The sequence below is a fragment of the Geotrypetes seraphini genome, chromosome 3 (assembly GCF_902459505.1).
Source record: "Geotrypetes seraphini chromosome 3, aGeoSer1.1, whole genome shotgun sequence".
Lineage (NCBI taxonomy): Eukaryota > Metazoa > Chordata > Amphibia > Gymnophiona > Dermophiidae > Geotrypetes > Geotrypetes seraphini.
In genome coordinates this window covers 222,170,171-222,190,265 of record NC_047086.1, presented here as the reverse complement: position 1 = coordinate 222,190,265, position 20,095 = coordinate 222,170,171, and the positions used below count along the sequence as shown (strand labels likewise).

Sequence of the window (20,095 nt, the reverse complement as noted above, 5' to 3'; positions counted from 1 at the left end):
CTGTAGTTTTGCAATACAGTGGTTAATATTGGATGATAAATTAACTAGGTCTGGATCGACCTTGAGTTATATAAAAATGTCATCAGCATGTCAATAGGGTTTCGCAAATATTCAGGTCATAGTATTTCAATGTACTCCTCTCCAGCATAAGGGGGGGAGGTTGGGAGATGAAAGTTTTGGCAAGTGACAACACCACTAAAAGAGAATGATGTGAAAAGGGCTACTCATATAACTTAGAAGATTGTCACTGATTTGAAGCACCTTCAGAATATTAATTTCTATGATTTTTGTTCCAAAAAGTCATGGTTTAATCATTGTCAAGACAGTGGCATAGTTAAGTGGGGGGATGGTCCATGCTGGGTGCGGTCTTGGTGAGGGCGCAGGCACCCATCCTCCTCTCCGCCCTGCCTCTCCACTGTTGTGTGCGCACACCGCTTCCCTTCCCCCGTACTTCTGTAACGTTCCTGGTGCGAGCAGCAACTCCCAACCTGTCATCGCATCAGGGTTGGCTCTTCCTCTGATGTCATTTCCTAGACCCGCAGGTAGGGGTTAGGGAAACTATACACACAGCAGGAGGGAGCAGAGGAATAGTGTGTGGGGGGGGGGGGGGGGGCGGAGAAGGTGGCAGGGGAAGGGTGCCACCGCCACAGGTGCCTATCACCACTGCATCGAGGTACCTTCCTATAATAAAAGCCCTAAGAGATAAGGGTTAGGGATGTAAATAAATGTATGTATTCTAATCTAATGTAGTCTTCAATTTATATACCGGGTCATCTCCCAATGGAGCTCTACTCGGTTCACATGTAATTGAGACTAGAGTACATAAGAAAGAGAGCATAAAAGAAAAAAAAGCTGGATTATCGTCAATTTTTTGATACTATAGTTAAGCCATTTAAATGTTGTGTGAACAGCAGAGTTTTCAGGGCTTTATGAAATTGTTGTAGCTGGCCTATCAGTCTAATAAGAACATAAGCAATGCCTCTGCTGGGTCAGACCTGAGGTCCATCGTGTTCAGCAGTTCGCTCACACGGCGGCCCAACAGGTCCAGGACCTGTGCAGTAATCCTCTATCTAAACCCCTCAATCCCCTTTTCCAGCAGGAAATTGTCCAATCCTTTCTTGAACCCCAGTACCGTACTCTGCCCTATTACGTCCTCTGGAAGCGTATTCCAGGTGTCCACCTCACGTTGGGTAAAGAAGAACTTCCTAGTTTGAAGAATCTGTCCCTCTCTACTCTCTCTGTGCCCTTCATGATCTTGTAAGTCTCTATCATATCCCCTCTAAGCCTCCTCTTCTCCAGGGAAAAAGAGTCCCAGTTTCTTCAATCTCTCAGCGTATGAAAGGTTTTCCATCCCCTTTATCAGACGCGTTGCTCTCCTCTGAACCCTCTCAAGTAACGCCATGTCCTTCTTAAGGTACGGCGACCAATATTGGAGTCAGAAAGTCCATTCCACATCTCTACCAGCTTGAAGGCAAAAGATTGACTAAGCTTTCCTACAGATTTAATATCCTAGAAGACAGGAAATATGGCAACCATATACAAAGAAAGAAGTTGTAGAAATATAAGGCTCATAACATGCAATCAGAAGGCCGAATCAAGAGCAATGTCAGGAAATACTGCTTTCCTGGAAAGGGTAGAAGAGGTAAGAAATCGATGGAAAAGTTAAGACAACTAATGGATTTCAAGGCATGGGATAAGCACAATGGATGCCTAGTTTTAAAAAAAGTAGATGTAGTAGAAGAATTAATAAGTAGTTGGGTCTCTCTGGCAGACTGCAAGTATACTGTATAATAATTATTGTTCGGAAGGCTATGCACAGTCTTAAGTGGACTAGAGCGATGGGTTGGTTGTGGTGGAGTTACCATCTGAAAAGGGCATGGGGGCTTAGAAAACAGATGTGCTGGTTTTGATAGCTGCTTGTTGTTGTTTATGGTGGGACCTTGATAGAAACAGGGAGGGAGGGATGCTAGACATGAATTAAGAAGGAGAACTTTAACCCTTAGCTACCCAGGATGGTAGAATACAAAGGAAGAAGATAAGAGAAAGCATTAAAAAGATATTGAAAACTATTCTGGTTTTTTTCTAGAGGCTTTTAATTAAATGAGTAGTGATATTTATTATGAATTTTTAGAATGCTGCCTCTTTTGTTTGTATGTTATTTGATGTCTATGTATTTATTTTTTTAAATCATTTAGGTTTAAGCGGCTAAGAATTTTTTAAAAAAATTTTGAGATAAAGTGAAGTTACTTATCTGTAACAGAAGTTCTCTGGGAACTACAAGATAAGTCAGTTACACACTGGTAACATCATTCAATGGTGTCACGGAGAAACTAGTCCTCTTAGAGCTCTGAAAAGTCTTGATAGGCATATGCAGGCCGTGCTCCACCACACCAACTGCCATTTCCAATGTGCTGACTTAGAGAATGACATGGTGACAAAATTCATCACCGCTCCCCGTCCCCGCGGATAACCATGGGAAACCATCTCCATGTCATTCTTTAAGGAAAAGGGGAAGAATCAGGGTATGAATGGGCACAGCCACTGACCCGAAAGCCTTGCATTGAAGAATGCTGGCGTAGAAAGACTGAGGTTGAGAGACACTAAACAATGACACAGGATTGTTTCCTGCAGTTATCCACGGAGACAGGAACGGTGATAAATTCTGTCACCGCTTCATTCTCTACAAAGTCTCCACCTACAAGGAGATTCATTCAAGAGCGAAAGTGTGGTTTGTGTGGCTAACTTATCCTGCTATTCATGGAGAACCCTGTTATGACTTTCTCCTTGGACAAGCAAGATGATTCATCAACATGCTTGAGACTCCCAAGCAGTGAAGGAGTGTTATGTAAAAAAGTGTGTTCATGCCTTACAGCCTGCGTTATGTGCTGTAGTAGAAAGAAGATACATGAAGGAGATAAAGGCCAACATAACTAAACTCATGAGGTATGTGCAGGCTACAAATGTCTACTGTAATATAATGCAATAAGAAAAGGAAAAAAAAAATGAAGCCCTATGTGTGTCATAACAGGTCATGAGCCAAAGTTGGGGAAGTTGAAAGAGGAACGTGGAGGGGCATACATTTCAATACATCCTAACTCTATATTTTAGGGAACAATTAGTTCTACATTTTATGAATGCCAAAGGATTAAGATATAAAAAAAGATGTTTTCTTATCAGGCAGCAAATGAAACAAATGTTCAAACTGAATATATGCTGCTACAAAGAAAACTGAAAACATTTATTTTTAAAACGCTTGTGAACACATAACTCTATTATGTTAGCTGCTATGCATTTGTTATAGATTATATGTAACAACCTAGTAAAGACATTATTATGATCCACATTGAATTAACATGGTAAATGTAGAATATACAAATTTATATTAGTATTAGTGATATGAACAAGGGCTGAAAAGCAGTGTTCAGACACAAATCAGAGGAAAATGAAACAACTGCAACTCCAAAAGATCAAGGCCAATGTACCTGGTACACCAAATAAGAGAAGTCATGGAAGAGTCCGAGTTGTGTAACCCACTTCCAAGGTCTCTTAAATGGAAGAATGACTTGAAACAGTAATACCAGAAAATATGGATCGTAGGGGGCAAGCCACTGCAGGGGTTTCCTATGATATTTGGTTTCAGCGAGATAACACAGTAAATACGGCAGATAAAGACCCAGACGATCCATCCAGTATGCCCAGCAAAGTGGTCAGAGCTGTGTCCACCACTCTGTGTGGGCTACAGAGACCCATGCTTAAACACCTGGCTGGCAAGTCTCCACCATGCCAACCCTATAAGAACATAACATAAGAATTGCCGCTGCTGGATCAGACCAGTGGTCCATCGTGCCCAGCAGTCCGTTCACCCGGCGGCCCCCAGGTCACAGACCAGTGCTCTAAATGAATGCAGCCTCACCTGCGCACGTTCCAATTTAGCATCAACTTGTCCAACTTTGTCTTGAATCCCTGGAGGGTGTTTTCCCCTATAACAGCCTCCAGAAGAGCGTTCCAGTTTTCCACCACTCTCTGGGTGAAGAAGAACTTCCTTACATTTGTACGGAATCTATCCCCTTTCAACTTTAGAGAGTGCCATCTCGTTCTCCCTATCTTGGAGAGGGTGAACAATCTGTCTTTATATACTAAGTCTATTCCCTTCAGTATTTTGAATGTTTCGATTATGTCCCCTTTCAGTCTCCTCTTTTCAAGGGAGAAGAGGCCCAGTTTCTCCAATCTCTCACTGTACGGCAACTCTTCCAGCCCCTTAACCATTTTAGTCGCTCTTCTCTGGACCCTTTCAAGTAGTACCTTGTCCTTCTTCATGTATGGCAACCAGTGCTGGACGCAGTACTCCAGGTGAGGGCGCACCATGGCATGATAACCTTCTCCGATCTGTTCGTGATCCCCTTCTTTATCATTCCTAGCATTCTGTTCACCCGTTTCGCTGCCGCCGTACATTGCGCGGACGGCTTCATTAACTTGTTGATCAGAACTCCCAAGTCTCTTTCCTGGGAGGTCTCTCCAAGTACCGCCCTGGACATCCTGTATTCGTGCATGAGATTTTTGTTACCGACATGCATGAACCTCATTTGCCATATCGATGCCCATTTCTCGAGCTTGATTATGTCACATTGCAGATCTTCGCAATCTCCCTGTGTCTTCACTACTCTGAATAACTTTGTATCGTCCGCAAATGTCGTACCAATGTCCAGATCGTTTATAAAGATGTTGAAGAGCACGGTCCAAGCACCGAGTCCTGCGGCACCCCACTGGTGATGCTCTTCCAGTCCGAGTATTGTCCATTTACCCCCCCCCCCCCCACTCTCTGTTTCCTATGCTCCAGCCAGTTTTTAATCCATGTGAGTATTTCACCCTCGATTCCATGGCTCACAATTTTCTGAAGTACCGTATTTTCACGCATATAACACGCGCGTTATATACGATTTTATAATCCGAGCGTTATATGCGTGAGTGCGTTGTACAATTTTTTTTTTTTACATAGTTCCCCCCCTCCGACGTCCGATTCATCCCCCAGCCCTGAAAGCCTGATGCCCCACCCCGAAGGACCGCTCGCACCCCCACCCCGAAGGACCGCTCGCACCCCTCCCTCGATGTCTGATTCATCCCCCAGCCCCCCCCGCACGGAGAAGCTGTCTACCATTGGTTCCCGATGCCAGTGAGCCCTGCTGCTTCCTCTGCCGACAGTCCCGCCCCTTCTCTGAGCCCTGCGCTGCTTCCTCTGCCGGCGGTCCCACCCTTTCTCTGATGTCAGTGAAGGGGCGGGACCGCGGCAGAGGAAGCAGCGCAGGGCTCAGAGAAGGGGTGGGACTGCCGGCAGAGGAAGCAGCAGGGCTCACTGGCATCGGGAACCAACGGTAGGCAGCTTCTCCGTGCGTGGGAGGGGGGCTTGGGGATGAATCAGACGTCGGGGGGGGTGCGAGCGGTCCTTCAGGGTGGGGGGCCAGCGGTCCTTAGGGGTGGGGCATCAGGCTTTCAGGGTGGGGACAGGACTTCAAGGGGGGACAGGCAGACCTTCAAGGGGGGACAGGACTTCAAGGGGGGACAGGACTTCAAGGGGGACAGGCAGACCTTCAAGGGGGGACAGCAGAAGGAGATTTAAATTCATGGAGCAGCATGCGCAGTATACGCGTGTGCGCGCTATATAATAATTTGTTTACATAAATTTAGGTTTCCCGCGTGCTATACCCGTGTGCGCATTTTACACGGGTGCGCGGTATATGCGTGAAAATACGGTAGTTGTTCATGTGGAACCTTGTCGAACGCCTTCTGAAAATCCAGATATACAATGTTGACCGGGTCGCCCTTGTCTATCTACCTGTTTACTCTCTCGAAGAAGTGCAGCAAGTTCGTCAAACAAGATCTGCCAAGATGGCATCTTGGTTATAACTGTTTATCATCCCCAAGTATTGCTGACGGTATCCAACTTACCAGTCAACATGTCCCCTCCCCTCTTAGATACACAGCATGTGATAATAAAGATATCTACAATAATGGAATTGCCAAAGCTTCACCATTATTTTGCCATTTGTGGGACATAAATTGTGGAAGTCTGTCCTGCTTCAGCCTTAGTTCCCACTACCCTTGATCAACTTAACACCTCAATATGTGAAAGTGAGAACTTTTTAACAGGCTAGATCAATCACTTTTGTACATAAAGACCAGATATGGTAGACTATGCAAGGTTAGACTTGCTATGACTTGGTCAGGTGACATGGATCATTAAGGGCTGACCAAAGAGGAAATCTCTAATGGTGTTAGGCCATTGTATGTTGACGAAATTGCCATGCAAACCCATCTGGCAACAGAAGCCTTGGAAGCTGGTCTGCCTCGTCTTGACTGACTGGTTAGAACAAAAAGATGGTCAGAAAGTCGAGAATCGCTGGTCCTTTCCAGGTAGTGGAGTAAAACTCCGTGCTCATTGAGCCTCTGCAATATTTTGTCTTGCTTAGTCAAGCTTGTAGGATGAAAAGCGGGCAAACGAACCTCTTGGTTGACATGAAATCTGACACAACCTTCGGCAGAAAGGAAGGGACCTTATGCAGTGAAACTCCAGCTTCTGTGATCCTGAGGAAGGACTCTCTGCAGGAAAGAGCCTGCAATTTGGAGATCTGTCTCACTGAGACAATTGCCACCAGAAATACTGTCTTCACCATGAGATCCAGAAGGGACGCCTCTTGGAGAGGCTCATACAGAGGCTTAGAAAAACCCTTCAAGATGATATTAAGATTCTAGGATGGAAAAAGCTGGCACCACGGAGGCCACAATCTGAGTGCCCTCTTCAGATGCCAGTGATAGCTTTCCTCCTCAAGCACAGAAGCAAGAGAAGCCTGTCACTGGACTCCACCACTAGCCTTTTTCTATTCCAGCTTGCAGAAATGCCAGGATCATAGAAATTGGCCAAGCTTTGAAGGGAGGCCTTTGAGCTGGAATGGACATCTGATGTTGTACTTTTCAAAACTGACAAAGGTCCAGATTCTGTAAACAGCGCCTTAATCAGTCGGCACCTACAAAAATGGTGCTGGACCTGCGTCAATCACACTTAGGCATTGTCAACAGAATCAAGGTTACCAGCACTTAAATTTTACATTGAACTGCATAAGGTAATCTCTACCCTTAATCTTAGGCTCTACTGGACACCATGCTATAGGTGTGATTTTGGTGCCTACTTTTTCAAATTAGTTTTTAATTGGTTTTACATGGCATGGTCAATTAAAGCAATTAAGTTAGGCATCGGTAGGGGCCTAACTTTTGGTGCCATTTTCAGAACATGGCCCAAAATGTCTGCAGGGGCACAAGAGGGAGGAAAGTTGACAGTGTTGACAGTGTGTCCATAAGAAATTCATGGGTTATAATTTCAGTACATCGTACCTCCAGAATGACTGGGTTGATTCTCAGAAAATGTTATACCTGATACTTGGCTCATGATCTATAATTGATCTTTATTTTCCATTGTTTTTCACCCATCCAGGGAGGGGTGGGAGCAGGAGGGGGGAGTATATCTTTTGTTTTGGTATTATTCCTGATGGTAATGATGGATGGGGGAGGGAATTTTTATCTTTTGTATAGATACCGATTGATTATAAGTGCTTGGTTGATGATCATTATTTGTATATAAATTGTATGGCACTTTTTGTTGGCATTAAAAAACTAAATAAAGTTATTAAAAAAAGAAAAAGAAACGACTGGAATAATGGTAGCTCTTGAATATTTGCATCAAAACAGTGGTTTCGATGATTGCTGCTTTTAGTAGGCAACATTTATGAAACTGTTGACATCTTTCCTTGCACTCTACTTGCAATTATTGCTTCTTTGTTACTGATCAGGCACAACAAATATTTGTATCTGGAATAATTTGAGTATATGAAGATGATAAAAAGAAATGGATACGTTGCTTTTGTGAATGATTGACTGTGCCCTGGTGAGGGCGAAACAGGGCATGTTGGGCTTTTAAGTATTTATCTATGGTTTGATAAGGTGTATAAATTCTGCATAAAACAATTTTTCTTCAGATCTACTACTTTTGGAAATAATTCTGGAGCACAGTCAATCATTCACAAAAGCAACATATCTATTTCTTTTTATCATCTTCATATACTCAAATTATTCCACATATCTTTTGTGTATGATTAGTAACAGTCAAGGAAAGATGTCGAGAACAGTTTCTTTCTTTTTTTTTTTTTATAAATCTTTATTCATTTTCAAACTTACAATAAGTGTATCATAAATGTTGCCTACTAAAAATAGCAAATGATCAAAACGGTGTTTTGATTCAAAACAATTGGTAACTCAAGAAGTATGAGGAGTGTTCATCTACCTGAGTATGAAAGAAAGTAGCAAGCGTGCTGAAACAAATCCGTGCATGTTATGACATGTCTCAAGGTTACTCAAGCACAGTTGCAGCTCAGTGCGAGTCTAACATTCCAAGAGACAGGAGAGTCCTTGTGCGAATCAAGTAAGAAACTGCAAGATTTGGAGCACTGTTCAGTGATAAAATTTCTCACAAAAGATCCATGACTGTCATTTATGGCGAGTTTGCCCCATCATCCTACAAAGTAAAATTTTGGAACAAAGCAGTTTAATTTACACTAGATGGCCTGTGGAAGCAACTTCTACAGAAATGTGCAAGAAAGTCAAGATTTAATTTTGTCATACAGACAAATTAAGGTTTCTCAAATAGCTGAAGAAATGAGCATCTTGGTAGGCATAGGTGTTGGAATGGGGGAGGCCTCCCCAAAAATTGCCGGTTACAAATACCTCTTCCAAGGTTGCAGTAATGTACCTAGGCAGGCAAGGGAGCAGCATCTTGCTGCCGGCCAACATACCTGCTGGTCGTCTCTCTCTGCCGCAACATCTACTCCTTCAGACCCCCCCCCCCCCACGCTGCATGTCTACTTCATAATTTCTTCTAAAAACACAGTGCCACCTCGACATCGGCCCCAGCATCTTCTCTCCACTGTGGCCTGTCCTCTCTCACAACTTTCTGTTTCTGATGGGGTGGAACACAGTGGAGAGAAGACGCCAGGGCTGACATCAGGGCAGCGCTGTGTTTTTAGAACAAATTTGAGGTAGACCCAGTGGCGGCGGCTGGGGGAGAGTAGATGTCGAGGAAAGGACACGGCAGAGAAAACCAACCAGCAGATATGCTAGCCGGCAGCAAGATGTTGCTTCCACCGGAAATAAGGCCCCTCCTGAGACATTTCAAATTCGGTAGAAGGCAGAGAGGGAGTGGTATAGGACTTGAGGGAGGAAGTGGGGGACGGGAAGGAGGGAGGTGAGACTCAGGAACGGGGTAAGTGAGGGAGGGAAAGATGTCAGATTTATGAGGGATAGGGAGAGATGGACTTGGGGACGGCAGAGGGGGTAGAAGGAGGACAGGGAGAAGTGGCAAAGGGGGGCAGAAGGGGGGGAATAAGAGATGGATTTGAAGAAGCACAGAGGAAGCGATGGACATGGAGGAAGGCAGAGGGGGTCAGGGAGAGATGGTACAAGTGGTGAAAGGGAGAGAAAGAGGGAAAGAGGGCAGAGGGGGGAGAAAGGGAGAGATAGATGTGGAGGGGCAAAATGGAGAAAGGGAAATAGATACAGGGGAGGGGGCAGAATAGAGAGAGATGGACAACTCAGAGAGAGCAGAGGAGGGGAGAGATAGACAGGGAACAGTGGAGAGGATATGGACTGGGAGCCAGAAGGGGGAGGAAGGAGAGATGTCAGACTTGGGAGGAGGGAGTGGAAGGACAGAAAGATGTTGGACTTCTGGGAGAGAGAGAGAAAGAGGAAGGAAATGCTGGGTTACAAGGATGGAGTAAGTGACAAGGAGGGGAGATCCATATGGGAGTGTTGTCAAAGAGATAAGTGAGCAGAATAATGAGTATATGAGGGTAGAAATGTGGTAATGGGAATTAGATAAAAGGGAATAGGAGGATGCGAAATGTGAAAACTAGGGGATGAGAGAAGGAGATAGAAATTTGATTAGATAAAAAGTGAAAAGGAATGCAATGTTTCCTCTAAGCTGCATGGCCGCATACCTTTTGGTAGCAGGCCATGCAGCCAGCACACCAGGACCTCTGGTCATACTCTGCTGCTTGAGGCTTTGTGAAGAAAGAAGTGTGGCTGGAAAGAAGGAGGAGGAAAGCTTACTTCGATGTCTTAGAGTCGGTCAGAACACAGGTACACACCCTTGGGAGGAGGCATGAACTTGGGACACAGAAGGGAGGAAGGTATGTGGATCACATGAGGGAGGGGTGCACTGAGACACAGAAGGGAGTGTGAACTTGGGTCAAAGGAAGGAAGGAGGGAGGGACATGAACTTGGGACACAGAAAAGAGAGAGGGAACATGTTGGGACGCAGAAGGGGGGAAGGGGCCCAAACATGGGGCACAGAAGGGAGGGAGGGGCATAAGCTTGGGACATAGGAATTAGAGAATGACACGGTGGCGGGTTACCCGTGGCTAGCCGCATTTAGCCGTGGGTAACCTGCCGAAACGGGGAAGATAAAATAGTGGCCTCTGCGGGACGGGGACAAGGCCATTCACCGCCCCGTGGAGCGGTGAATGGACTTGTCCCCGCAGTGAGGCAATCAAGGATCGCGCGGTCCCCGCCATCTCCCTCCCTTCCTCCTTAACGCCGGTTGAATTTCTGCCGGTCCACGTGAAAAAAAAAAAAAGCCTCCTTCCTTTTCCCCTGCTCTTACCGTCATGCTCATGCTGCAGCTAGTAAAGCCGACAGGAAGTCTTTCCGACGTCAATTCTGACGTTGGAGAGGACGTTCTGGGCCAGCCAATCGCTGCCTGGCTGGCCCAGAACGTCCTCTCCGACTTCAGAATTGAGTCAGAAAGACTTCCTGTCGGCTTTAGTAGCTGCAGCATGAGCATGGCGGTAAGAGCAGGGGAAAAGGAAGGAGGCTTTTTTTTTGAGCGGCAAGGAGGCAGCAGGCTGGCTTTGGCTAGGGAGGGAGAAAGGTAGGCAGGCAGGATTCGGGGGTGGGGGTGGGACAAAGTGTGGAAGGCAGTGAGAGGGACATAGGAAGAAGGCACTAGGGGCACTAAAGACATGGGAAGGAGGCACCGGGGGCACTAAGGACATAGGAAGGAAAGAGGGAGGGAATAGAAAGGGACAATTCTTGGGCCTGAGTGCAGAAAGAACGAAATGAAAGTAAGGATACACAGACAGAAGGAAACGCAACCAGAGACTCATGAAATCAATCACCAGACAGCAAAGGTAGGAAAAATGATTTTATTTTCAATTTAGTGATCAAAATGTGTCAGTTTTGAGAAGTTATATCTGCTGTCTATATTTTGCACTATATTTGTCTATTTTTCTATAGTTACTGAGGTGACCGAGCTTGCGGAGATAGGGCGGAAACAGGGTTTTAAAATTTTAGTCCTAGTAGTTTGCCGGTCCACAAAATAATTATTTTATTTCTGCCGGTTCACGGGTATAAAAAGGTTGAAAAACACTGATGTAGAGTATGCCGGTTTTCTTTTTCGCCCAGCCGCACGCGTTCAAAAAGCCGCGCTTGCGCGGCTGCTCGAGTTGATCAATCTTCTCCTCTCTTACAACTTCCTGTTTCCGGTTGTGTCAGAGGAGAATATTGAACAAATGAGCACCCGCATGTGCGGCTGGGCGAAAAAGAAAGCAGGCATACTCTACATCTAAGGTGAGATGGAGGGAGAGAGATGGCGGAACACTGCAATCAGTCGGGTGTCTGCTGTTTTTGTATCACTGCCTGCCTGCGCTCACATTCCAGATCCTCCTGCATTTTTAGTGTGCACAATTGACCTGATTCGAGCTATAGGTGAACATGGGGGACACGTCATTGCAAGGGAGGACAAGTCAATTGATTTATTTTATGGTCTGTTTTTACTACAGGGCAGAAGCACTGAAACAGATTCTCAGTGCAGTAGTAGCAGTGGCAGGACTCTCTTCTGTCTTCATGGTGTTTCGCAGTACTGAGGCTTATATGGATGCTACGGGGACGGTGACAGGGCGGTGAATGGGATGGCAGTGGCGGTGACGGGACGGTGAAAGGGATGGCGGTGACGGGGCGGTGAAGGGAACGGCGGTGACGGGGCGGTGCAGAGGATGGTGGGCCGGGGACGGTGCAGTGACAGGGACAGATTTTTTCCTCGTGTCATTCTCTAATAGGAATAGAAGGATGGAAGGAGGGAAATTCTGAGGTGGGGGATGGAATAGAAAGGTAGAATAGTTGAGCATAGGTGTGTAAGAGGGAAAGAGATGATGTACATGGGGAAAGGAAGAAAGAAAAGAAATGTTGGGCATAGGGAGGGAGAGAATTGTTGGACATGGTGGTGGAAGAGAAGTGAGGTAGAGAGAGATGAGAAGGAGAAATGCTGGACATGGGGCTGGTGGGCAGGGGGCAAAAGATGCTGCACACACTGCAGGGATAAGAGGGAGAAATGCTGGACATGGGGCTAGTGGGCAGGGGGTGAAAGATGCTGCACACAGGCCAGGGATAAGAGGGAGAAATGTTGGATGTGGCAGTAGAGGGAGTTGGAGAGATGCACCCTGGATCCCTCTCTCTCTCCCTCTTTCCCCACTCCCTTTGCAGCAAGGGAGGTAATGAGAGAGATGGTGGACAGTGAGAGAGAGGGAGACTTTGCACATAGGAGAGAGGAAGAAATACTGTGTAGGGATGGGGACGGGCAAAAGAGTGTGCTTTGTGTGTTTAATTTTGTGGTTACCATTATGTATTGTTAATAAGATTATATTGTGTGTGTATGAAAAATTAATGGAAGAAATGGCATTTACAATTAGTGCTATTATTATGGGGTAGGTTGGGCTGAGCTTATGCGGGTCTGGGGCAGGATTTAGGGAGGAGCTTTTGGGCCCCCCCAAACAAAAAAGTGTTCCACTGCCTATGTTAGTAAGTACAGTTATAAAAATAATTCATGAAAAGTTGGGCATGTCCAAGGTTAGTGCAAGATGAGTTCCCAGAATGCCGACACCATGTCAGAAGGTCATGAGGCTCCAGTGCTGTCAGGAGAACTTGGAAATGCTCCATGAAAACCAAGTGCATTTTTTCATTGTTTGGTGACTTGAGATGAGACTTGGGTCTATCACAGAGATCCCGAGTTCAAAATGGAGTCAATGCAGTGGAAACAACAAAAAGAAAAAATCCAACACAATCTGAAGTGAACGGAGCATAAACCAAAACAAAGAAAACTGCAGACAGATGTACAAAGACACTGGCTAAATTTATTAAACCAAAATCATGAATGCGGTTAATGTTACCACCTTGAACCAAACCAAAGGACTCAACACGGTCCGTGTTTTGGTGAACACGTCTTCATCAGGGGTCCTGATAAATCGAAACAAAGCAACTCAATGTACATAAGAAATGAAATATATATATAAAAGTGTATATTTAAAGTGAGAATTGTAAAAATCTATGGCAGCAGTCAAAACACATAAAGTCGAGATGCAACCTAAGTGACATAATGTTATGCAAAAAATTATGAGGTGAATTTTGCTTGTAAACCGCATAGAACTTCATGGTCCTGCGGTATATAAACTGTTATTATTATTATCATATGTCTTATTGTATTAATAATTGGGAGGAGGATGGGAGAAAATGATTGTTTTATGTATTACTTGTGTAGTTAATAGTGCATTTTATGCAGTATTTTATGTTCAATTGTATTGCACTGTCAAAGTTTAAAAATCATAAAGATTTAAAAAAAACAAAAACATTTTTTGAGAATCAACCCAAACTGAAGTTCCAGCTTCTGTAGTCATACAGTATATATACACCGATTCACTGTAAAATAGTTATTAAAGAATTATACCTTTCAAACTGCCTTCTCATCTCTTCAGATCACAGGCACATAGAAAGCATACACAAACATAAAAATACCAACATACAAACACACATGTACATAGCCACCCACCTACCCCTTCCTCCACATACACACGTAGAGAGGCTGGAAAGGATTCCATGAGCCATACTCTGCTTTCTTTCCCCACTTGTTAAATTGACCAGAAATATAACCAGAACAGAGGATGTTCTTGAAAGGTCATAATTTCTACAGGTTTGGTTTTTTTAAGTATCATTCTTCCTCTTTCAGAAACAAATAATTGACCGCATAGTGAAATTTCCGAAGTGATCAAATTTGGAAGATTAAGACTATCTGAAATCCCATAGTGCAGGGTTGTCAAAATACCTCCTCGAGGGCCACAATCCAGTCGGGTTTTCAGGATTTCCCCAATGAATATGCATGAGATCTATTAGCATACAATGAAAGCAGTGCATGCAAATAGATCTCACGCATATTCAATGGGGAAATCCTGAAAACCCGACTGGATTGCAGCCCTCGAGGAGGGTCTTTGACACCCCTGCCATAGTGGGTCAAATCAAAGGCCCATCAAGTCCAGTATTCTGCTTCAACAGGGGCCAATCCAGGTCACAAGTACCTGACAGGATCCAGTCTTTACTGTTCAAACCTACAGATAAACTATGGTTTGCCTTAAGACTACCTACCACATATTAGCCCCCTATCCCTTCCACCTCATCAGCCCCCTTCTTATTCCCCACAAAAACGACATGTATAGATTCCCCTTTTTTTTGTCCTGTGTGTGTCATAATTAAATTGTAAGCTCTTGCGAGCAGGGACCGTCTCTTGTGTGTTTAATGTACAGTGCTGCGTGCGCCTGGTATCGCTATAGAAATAATAAATAGTAGTAATACCTACAGTATTAACATGTTATTGACTTTCTTCCAGAAACTTGTCCAGACCTTTTTTTTAAACTAAGCAATCTAACTACTTTTACAAATTCTACTGTTTAATTGCATTAAGTGAAAAATAATTTTCCATGATTTATTTAAATGTGTTACTTGTTCCAGGCATGCAAATGGAACAAATGTCTATCCACTCTCATCTCTAATTCTCCCTCCTACCAAACTTTCAGGAAGTCAATCAAAACTTATCTCTTTGACAAATATCTCTCTGACTCCCGCCCTCCTTGTAACTCTACTTTTAACTATGCCTTGTACCTCCCACCTTCCTGCACCTCCCACCTACCTGCCTCCTCCCTACCTGCACCTCCTACCTACCTGCACCCGACTTCCTAAGCCACGCCGATTTACTTGTTTATAACCTCTCTATCTCCTTCTTGCCTGCTCCCGACTTGCTAAGTTATATTGATTGATTGACTTATTTGTAAATTTTGCTGTAGATGTACAGTCTCTTGTCATGTAAACCGCTCTGAACTATTCTGGTACTGCGGTATACAAAAATAAAGTTATTATTATTATTATTATTAACAACAACAACATTAGTCTTTTAAAACAGTAAAAGAAGGATTTGCAATTACCTGTTCCACTCCACAGACCTCTATCATATGTCCCTTCAGCTTTCTCTTCTCAAAGAGCCCTAACTTTCTTCACTGGTGAGCTATTCATTCCCCTTCATCATTTTGGTCCCCCTTCTCTTTACCTTCCAAAAGAACTAAAAGGAACTAAAACAAAAGCTAACACAAAAGTACATGTTGATAGTAACACCAAATTTCTTCTTTTCAATATAAAGCAAAGTCGTCAAAATCTTTCTATGCTGCTAGGTTAATCTTTGCTATTGTTCCGGCTTTGTGATTTCCAGGTAAAAGCTCAGAACTGGTCGATGCTGTGTTAGTTCTCCTATTCTAACCTCCTACCACCATTCCCCAGTTTCCTTTCCTGTACAATGTTTATTGTTCCTGGGTATCCCTGAACTCAGCATCTGCTTCTGCGTCCTCCTCTCACTGAACCAAAATATTTCCCAAGACCCTACCCACATCTCCCTTCCTTTCCTGTTCTCTGCCCATTTCTAAGAGCTGGCTGCCATCACGTCAGTCCCTTTACTGGTCAGTTACTGCTCTCACCTGTTCAGAAGCTGCTGCATGAAACTGTCTGGCCTTGCTTCTTTGGAATATGGAACACCGAGTTCGCTTTGCTCCGTATCACAACACATGAGCCCCCGAGATTTCTCAAGAGAAACGCCATTCATGTAAGCCTTCTCTTCCTCCAGTGCCTTTCGAAGGTCCTCTGCCTTCTCCATCAGCATGGATATGTTCAGGCTCTCTGCTTCCATCTTCTTGGTGGCCATTTTGACTTCTTTCCTTAAAGGCGACGATCCCACGCTCCATTCCCGTTTCTCATCTTTGGTCTTGAATGTGTCAGGTCGCCGGCTTAGAGCTGGCAGTTTACTTTTCTTCAGTCCAAACCAGCTGGCAATGCTGCTGGAGGACTTCTGCTTCCCTTCAGTGACTGGCACTTTATCCTGTTCCTGCAGCCTTAGCATGTTCTCCTTAATACCCTTCATCACCTTCTCTTCTATAGCAGAGTGCAACATAGAGCTTAGAGGCATGTTATCTGTATTCTTTGCTTTGTGTGATGCCCGTGTAAAGTCTTGACAAATGTTCTCTGGGCAGATAAAACTTTTTCTGCTAGGATTCAATTGCTGTATCTTTGACTTCTCTTCATGGGTGGAAGGCAGTATGGACCCTCCTGTCCGGCTACAGGACCTCATTTCATCACTTAGTGGCCGAGACACCCCCCCTTTAACTGGTGCTTTGGTGGGCGATTTGGAAGGCAGTTTAGTAGGGCTTCCATGGGGGCTTTTAGGGTTTTTGCAGAAGTTAGGAGTAATTGGGATTTTAGCAGAGGTACGAGATACTTGAGGGGACCCAGGCGAGCAGAAAGCTCCTGTTACCTTGTTTTTAGACACCTCTCCTTTGGCAATATATATTTTAGAAGAGTAGTTCTCTGTCTCTAACTTGGACCCAACAGAGTTTGAGTGATAGAGTTTTACCCCAATGTCCTCAGAGAAGCAGCGCTCCTGATGCTTCAAGCTATTTACACCTGGTGGCCGCTTGGGGTACTCTCGAGACTCAGATGCTTCAGAATTTAAGAGCACACTATTTATAAGTCTTTCATTAATTTCACATTGTCTCACAGTGATCCGGTGTCTTTCTGAATTAGTTTTCACCGGCGATGTCTCTCTCTCTTCACATAATGCTTCTTTTCTCTCTGCGCCTTGGAAGGGGCTTTCTGAGCTTTTCAGTTTTCCTAGTACTGTAAGGCGTTCTCGAAAAGGTAGGTATCCAGAGGGCTCTTCCTGTTTCTTTACAGTTATGCCCCCCATCCTTTTGGATGCTGAGGTACTCCCACTATTCCTCTGTAGTACCTGAGGAGACTCAAATTTCTTCTCCTTTGATTCTGAAGACAGCTTCTCCTTCTGTTTATCTTTTGTGCTAGAATATGAACATAATCCCTGAGAACAGCTGAGGGATGCACCATTTGAAAGCAAGGTGGTCTGTGGTGGCATCCCTAGGCACGCTGATGTTGAATAGTACACAGATTCCATCAGCTCAGGGGCATCTCCTTTGTCCTGAGATGCTTCCTGATTACCTACGTGAGTTGGGTGAAGAAAATGCTTAGAGTGGTCCAGTTTGGGTGATGAATGCATTGAATTGATGGCAAAACAGACATTCTCATAATTGGGAGCTTTTTGAAAACTTTGGGTCTCCTGTTCAAAGGACTGCAAGTCATGAAGTCCTGCCTTGTTCATCCCAGGCACCAAGTGCCTGCTAGCCTTGAGAGAGGAACCACCACTGTTTCCAAAGCCGATCTCCGAATCCACAGAAACAGTAAGCGATGGGATTCCGTAGAGAGACTCGTTCTTGCCGGTTCCCTCTGGGACCTGCTCCACCACTGTTTTTCTACGCAGCAAAGGTGAGTGGCAAACTTCATAGTTGTTTCTACATGGTATCTTGGAACTTCTCGTGAGCTGTGGACTGAGTCGCAGATGGTTTGGACTCTGGGTTCTCTCCCCCACCATTGGGATTTTGAGAAGTTTCAAGAATTTGGACGGGGAAGGTATTTGAGGAGCCCTGCGTTCTTCAGAATCTACTGTGGAGCTAGAATTGATCTGCAGCTCATTCTTCCCCTGAGAGGAGCAGGTAGGGAAATCATGAACAGTTTTCTCTGTGATATTACATGTTGAGGTGGATTCCCCTACTCTCTGCTGTGTATTTAAAGAATTACTTGAAACATACATGCTAAAAAGAGCATTATTTTCCAGAGGTGGTTGAGAGGGCATATTAACTCTGCATTTTGAAGGAGGGCTGCAGTCTGAGGTAGAATCAAGTACAGCTTTTCCTGTCTCCTTCCAAGGGTCTATATCCTCACTACTGACTATTTCCTGAACCTTGTCTTCAGTGTTATGATGTGATAACCCCTCCACACTCTGGCTATAACAGTTAACTGTCCTAGTGTGGTTATACTTCTCCTCTTGAAGCATTTCTCCCTCCAGTGATTTATTCACACAGCCAGAATCAGCACCAGTAAAGCCATCTTTGGGAATTTTTTCATCAGACCCCTTTTTCCCATCATTGCTTATTTGCTCCTCACACAGGAGGGAGATAGTCTGGTCCCCATCCAGGGCACTGCACTTACTCCTTTCTTTCATGACAGAGTACAGATAAGATTCTGTGTCCTCTAGAAGCTGGCCAAAGGCCACCTTCTCTGCGATCATGCTCAGAAGAGACTCAGGAGGACTTTTTTCCAGGAGGTTTGGTTCTCCTAATTCACAGTTGTCATCGGAAGAGGAAGAAGAGCTGCCAGTAGATTTCCTCTCACAGTAGTGAGACAACAGCTCTGCCTCAGTCCCATCAAGGTCCCTGCAGTCCTCTTGAACAAGAGCCATGGTCTCTTCCAGTTCCTCCTCTTCTCGGAGGGTCCCTGAAGAATCACTGCAAGCAGGCTTCCACTTCAATAGATCATCAAAGCTACTTGGTGCCAAAAGGAGGCAAGCAGTCCAAGGCTCATATTCTGGAACTTGGATCCCTGCTGGCAGGAAGCCTGCTCCATTAAGGTACTCTGGGGAGCCAGATTCATGCCTGGTGCTTCCATCTTGTTTATATTTCAGGGAGCAACTGTTCCTGATGCCCTGACAGTTCTGTGCTGAAAAGCACTGCCCAGGATTTGACCGAGGGCAAACCATAAGTGGATCCATCTCCTCCAGCTTCCGTAAGACCTCCAGGATTTGTGCTTTCTTTTTAAGGAAAGGAGACAGAGCTTCCATAGATGAAGAGGAGGGGTTCAGGATCACACCACCCATCTGCTGCTTTTCAGGACTCGCCTATAAAAATAAAAGCAGATATAAAAAAAAGTCAGAACACAGGAAGAGGATAATAATTAGATCACAAAATGAGGAAAAGGAGAAAGAGGCTCATAAATTCTAGACTGAGCAGGATATGCTAGGTTGATTGGTATATACCAAAGTTGTGGAGTGGGGGAAAGAGTAGCAGAGGAAGCATACCAAAGTATGCAATCAGTACCACTTTACAAACTCTATCCCTCTCTTCCTGTGATAATGGACCTTTTCCAGAGGAAATAAGTTTATAATTCAAAATACCAGTACATATATAATACAGAACATATCAATATAGATAAAAAAGAACTAAAAATTTGTGACATTATTTGACATTTGTTGTATTATATTTTGTGTATGTTTTTTTGTTATCTACTTAGTTGTAAGCGGGATATAAATATTGTACATCTGAGGGTGCTGAAGGAACTTAGGGAAGTTCTGATAGCTCTGCTGACTGACCTTTTCAATGCGTCTCTAAAGTTGGGAGTGGTACCAGAGGACTGGAGAAGGGCGGATGTGGTCCCTCTCCACAAAAGTGGAAGTAAGGAAGAAGTAGGGAATTACAGGCCGGTAAGTCTGACTTCTGTGGTAAGCAAATTAATGGAACACTTTTAAAACAGAGAATGGTCAAGTTTCTGGAATTCTGTGGATTACAGGACCGGAGGCAACATGGATTCACTAGAGGTAGGTCTTGTCAGACAAATCTGATCAATTTCTTTGACTGGGTGACCAGAGAATTGGATAGACGGAGTGTGCTAGATGTGGTGTACAGTGCTCCCCTGCGAATTTGCAGTCCGCGATTCACAGTCCCGGTCATTGGTGGTATTTTCCGACTACGAATGACCAGGCAGGAGAGGACAGCCAGAGCACCAGCGAGTGAAGGAAATCACTCATGGTATGCTCCGACTGCCTCTTCCTGTACTAAAGTCAGGCCTCACC

The 20,095-nt window shown here is 44.6% G+C and overlaps 1 protein-coding gene across 6 annotated transcripts in view; it reads right to left on the bottom strand.

The window, feature by feature from the left end:
• The window catches only part of NCKAP5L (NCK associated protein 5 like), a 134,986-nt gene that overhangs the window by 43,655 nt on the left and 71,236 nt on the right, over positions 1-20,095 (bottom strand). For all 6 annotated transcript variants that reach the window (XM_033937515.1, XM_033937516.1, XM_033937514.1 and 3 more), the window contains exon 8: positions 15,885-19,144. In XM_033937515.1, coding sequence (XP_033793406.1) covers positions 15,885-19,144 — 3,260 coding nt within the window. The remainder of the gene's footprint in view (positions 1-15,884; positions 19,145-20,095) is intronic.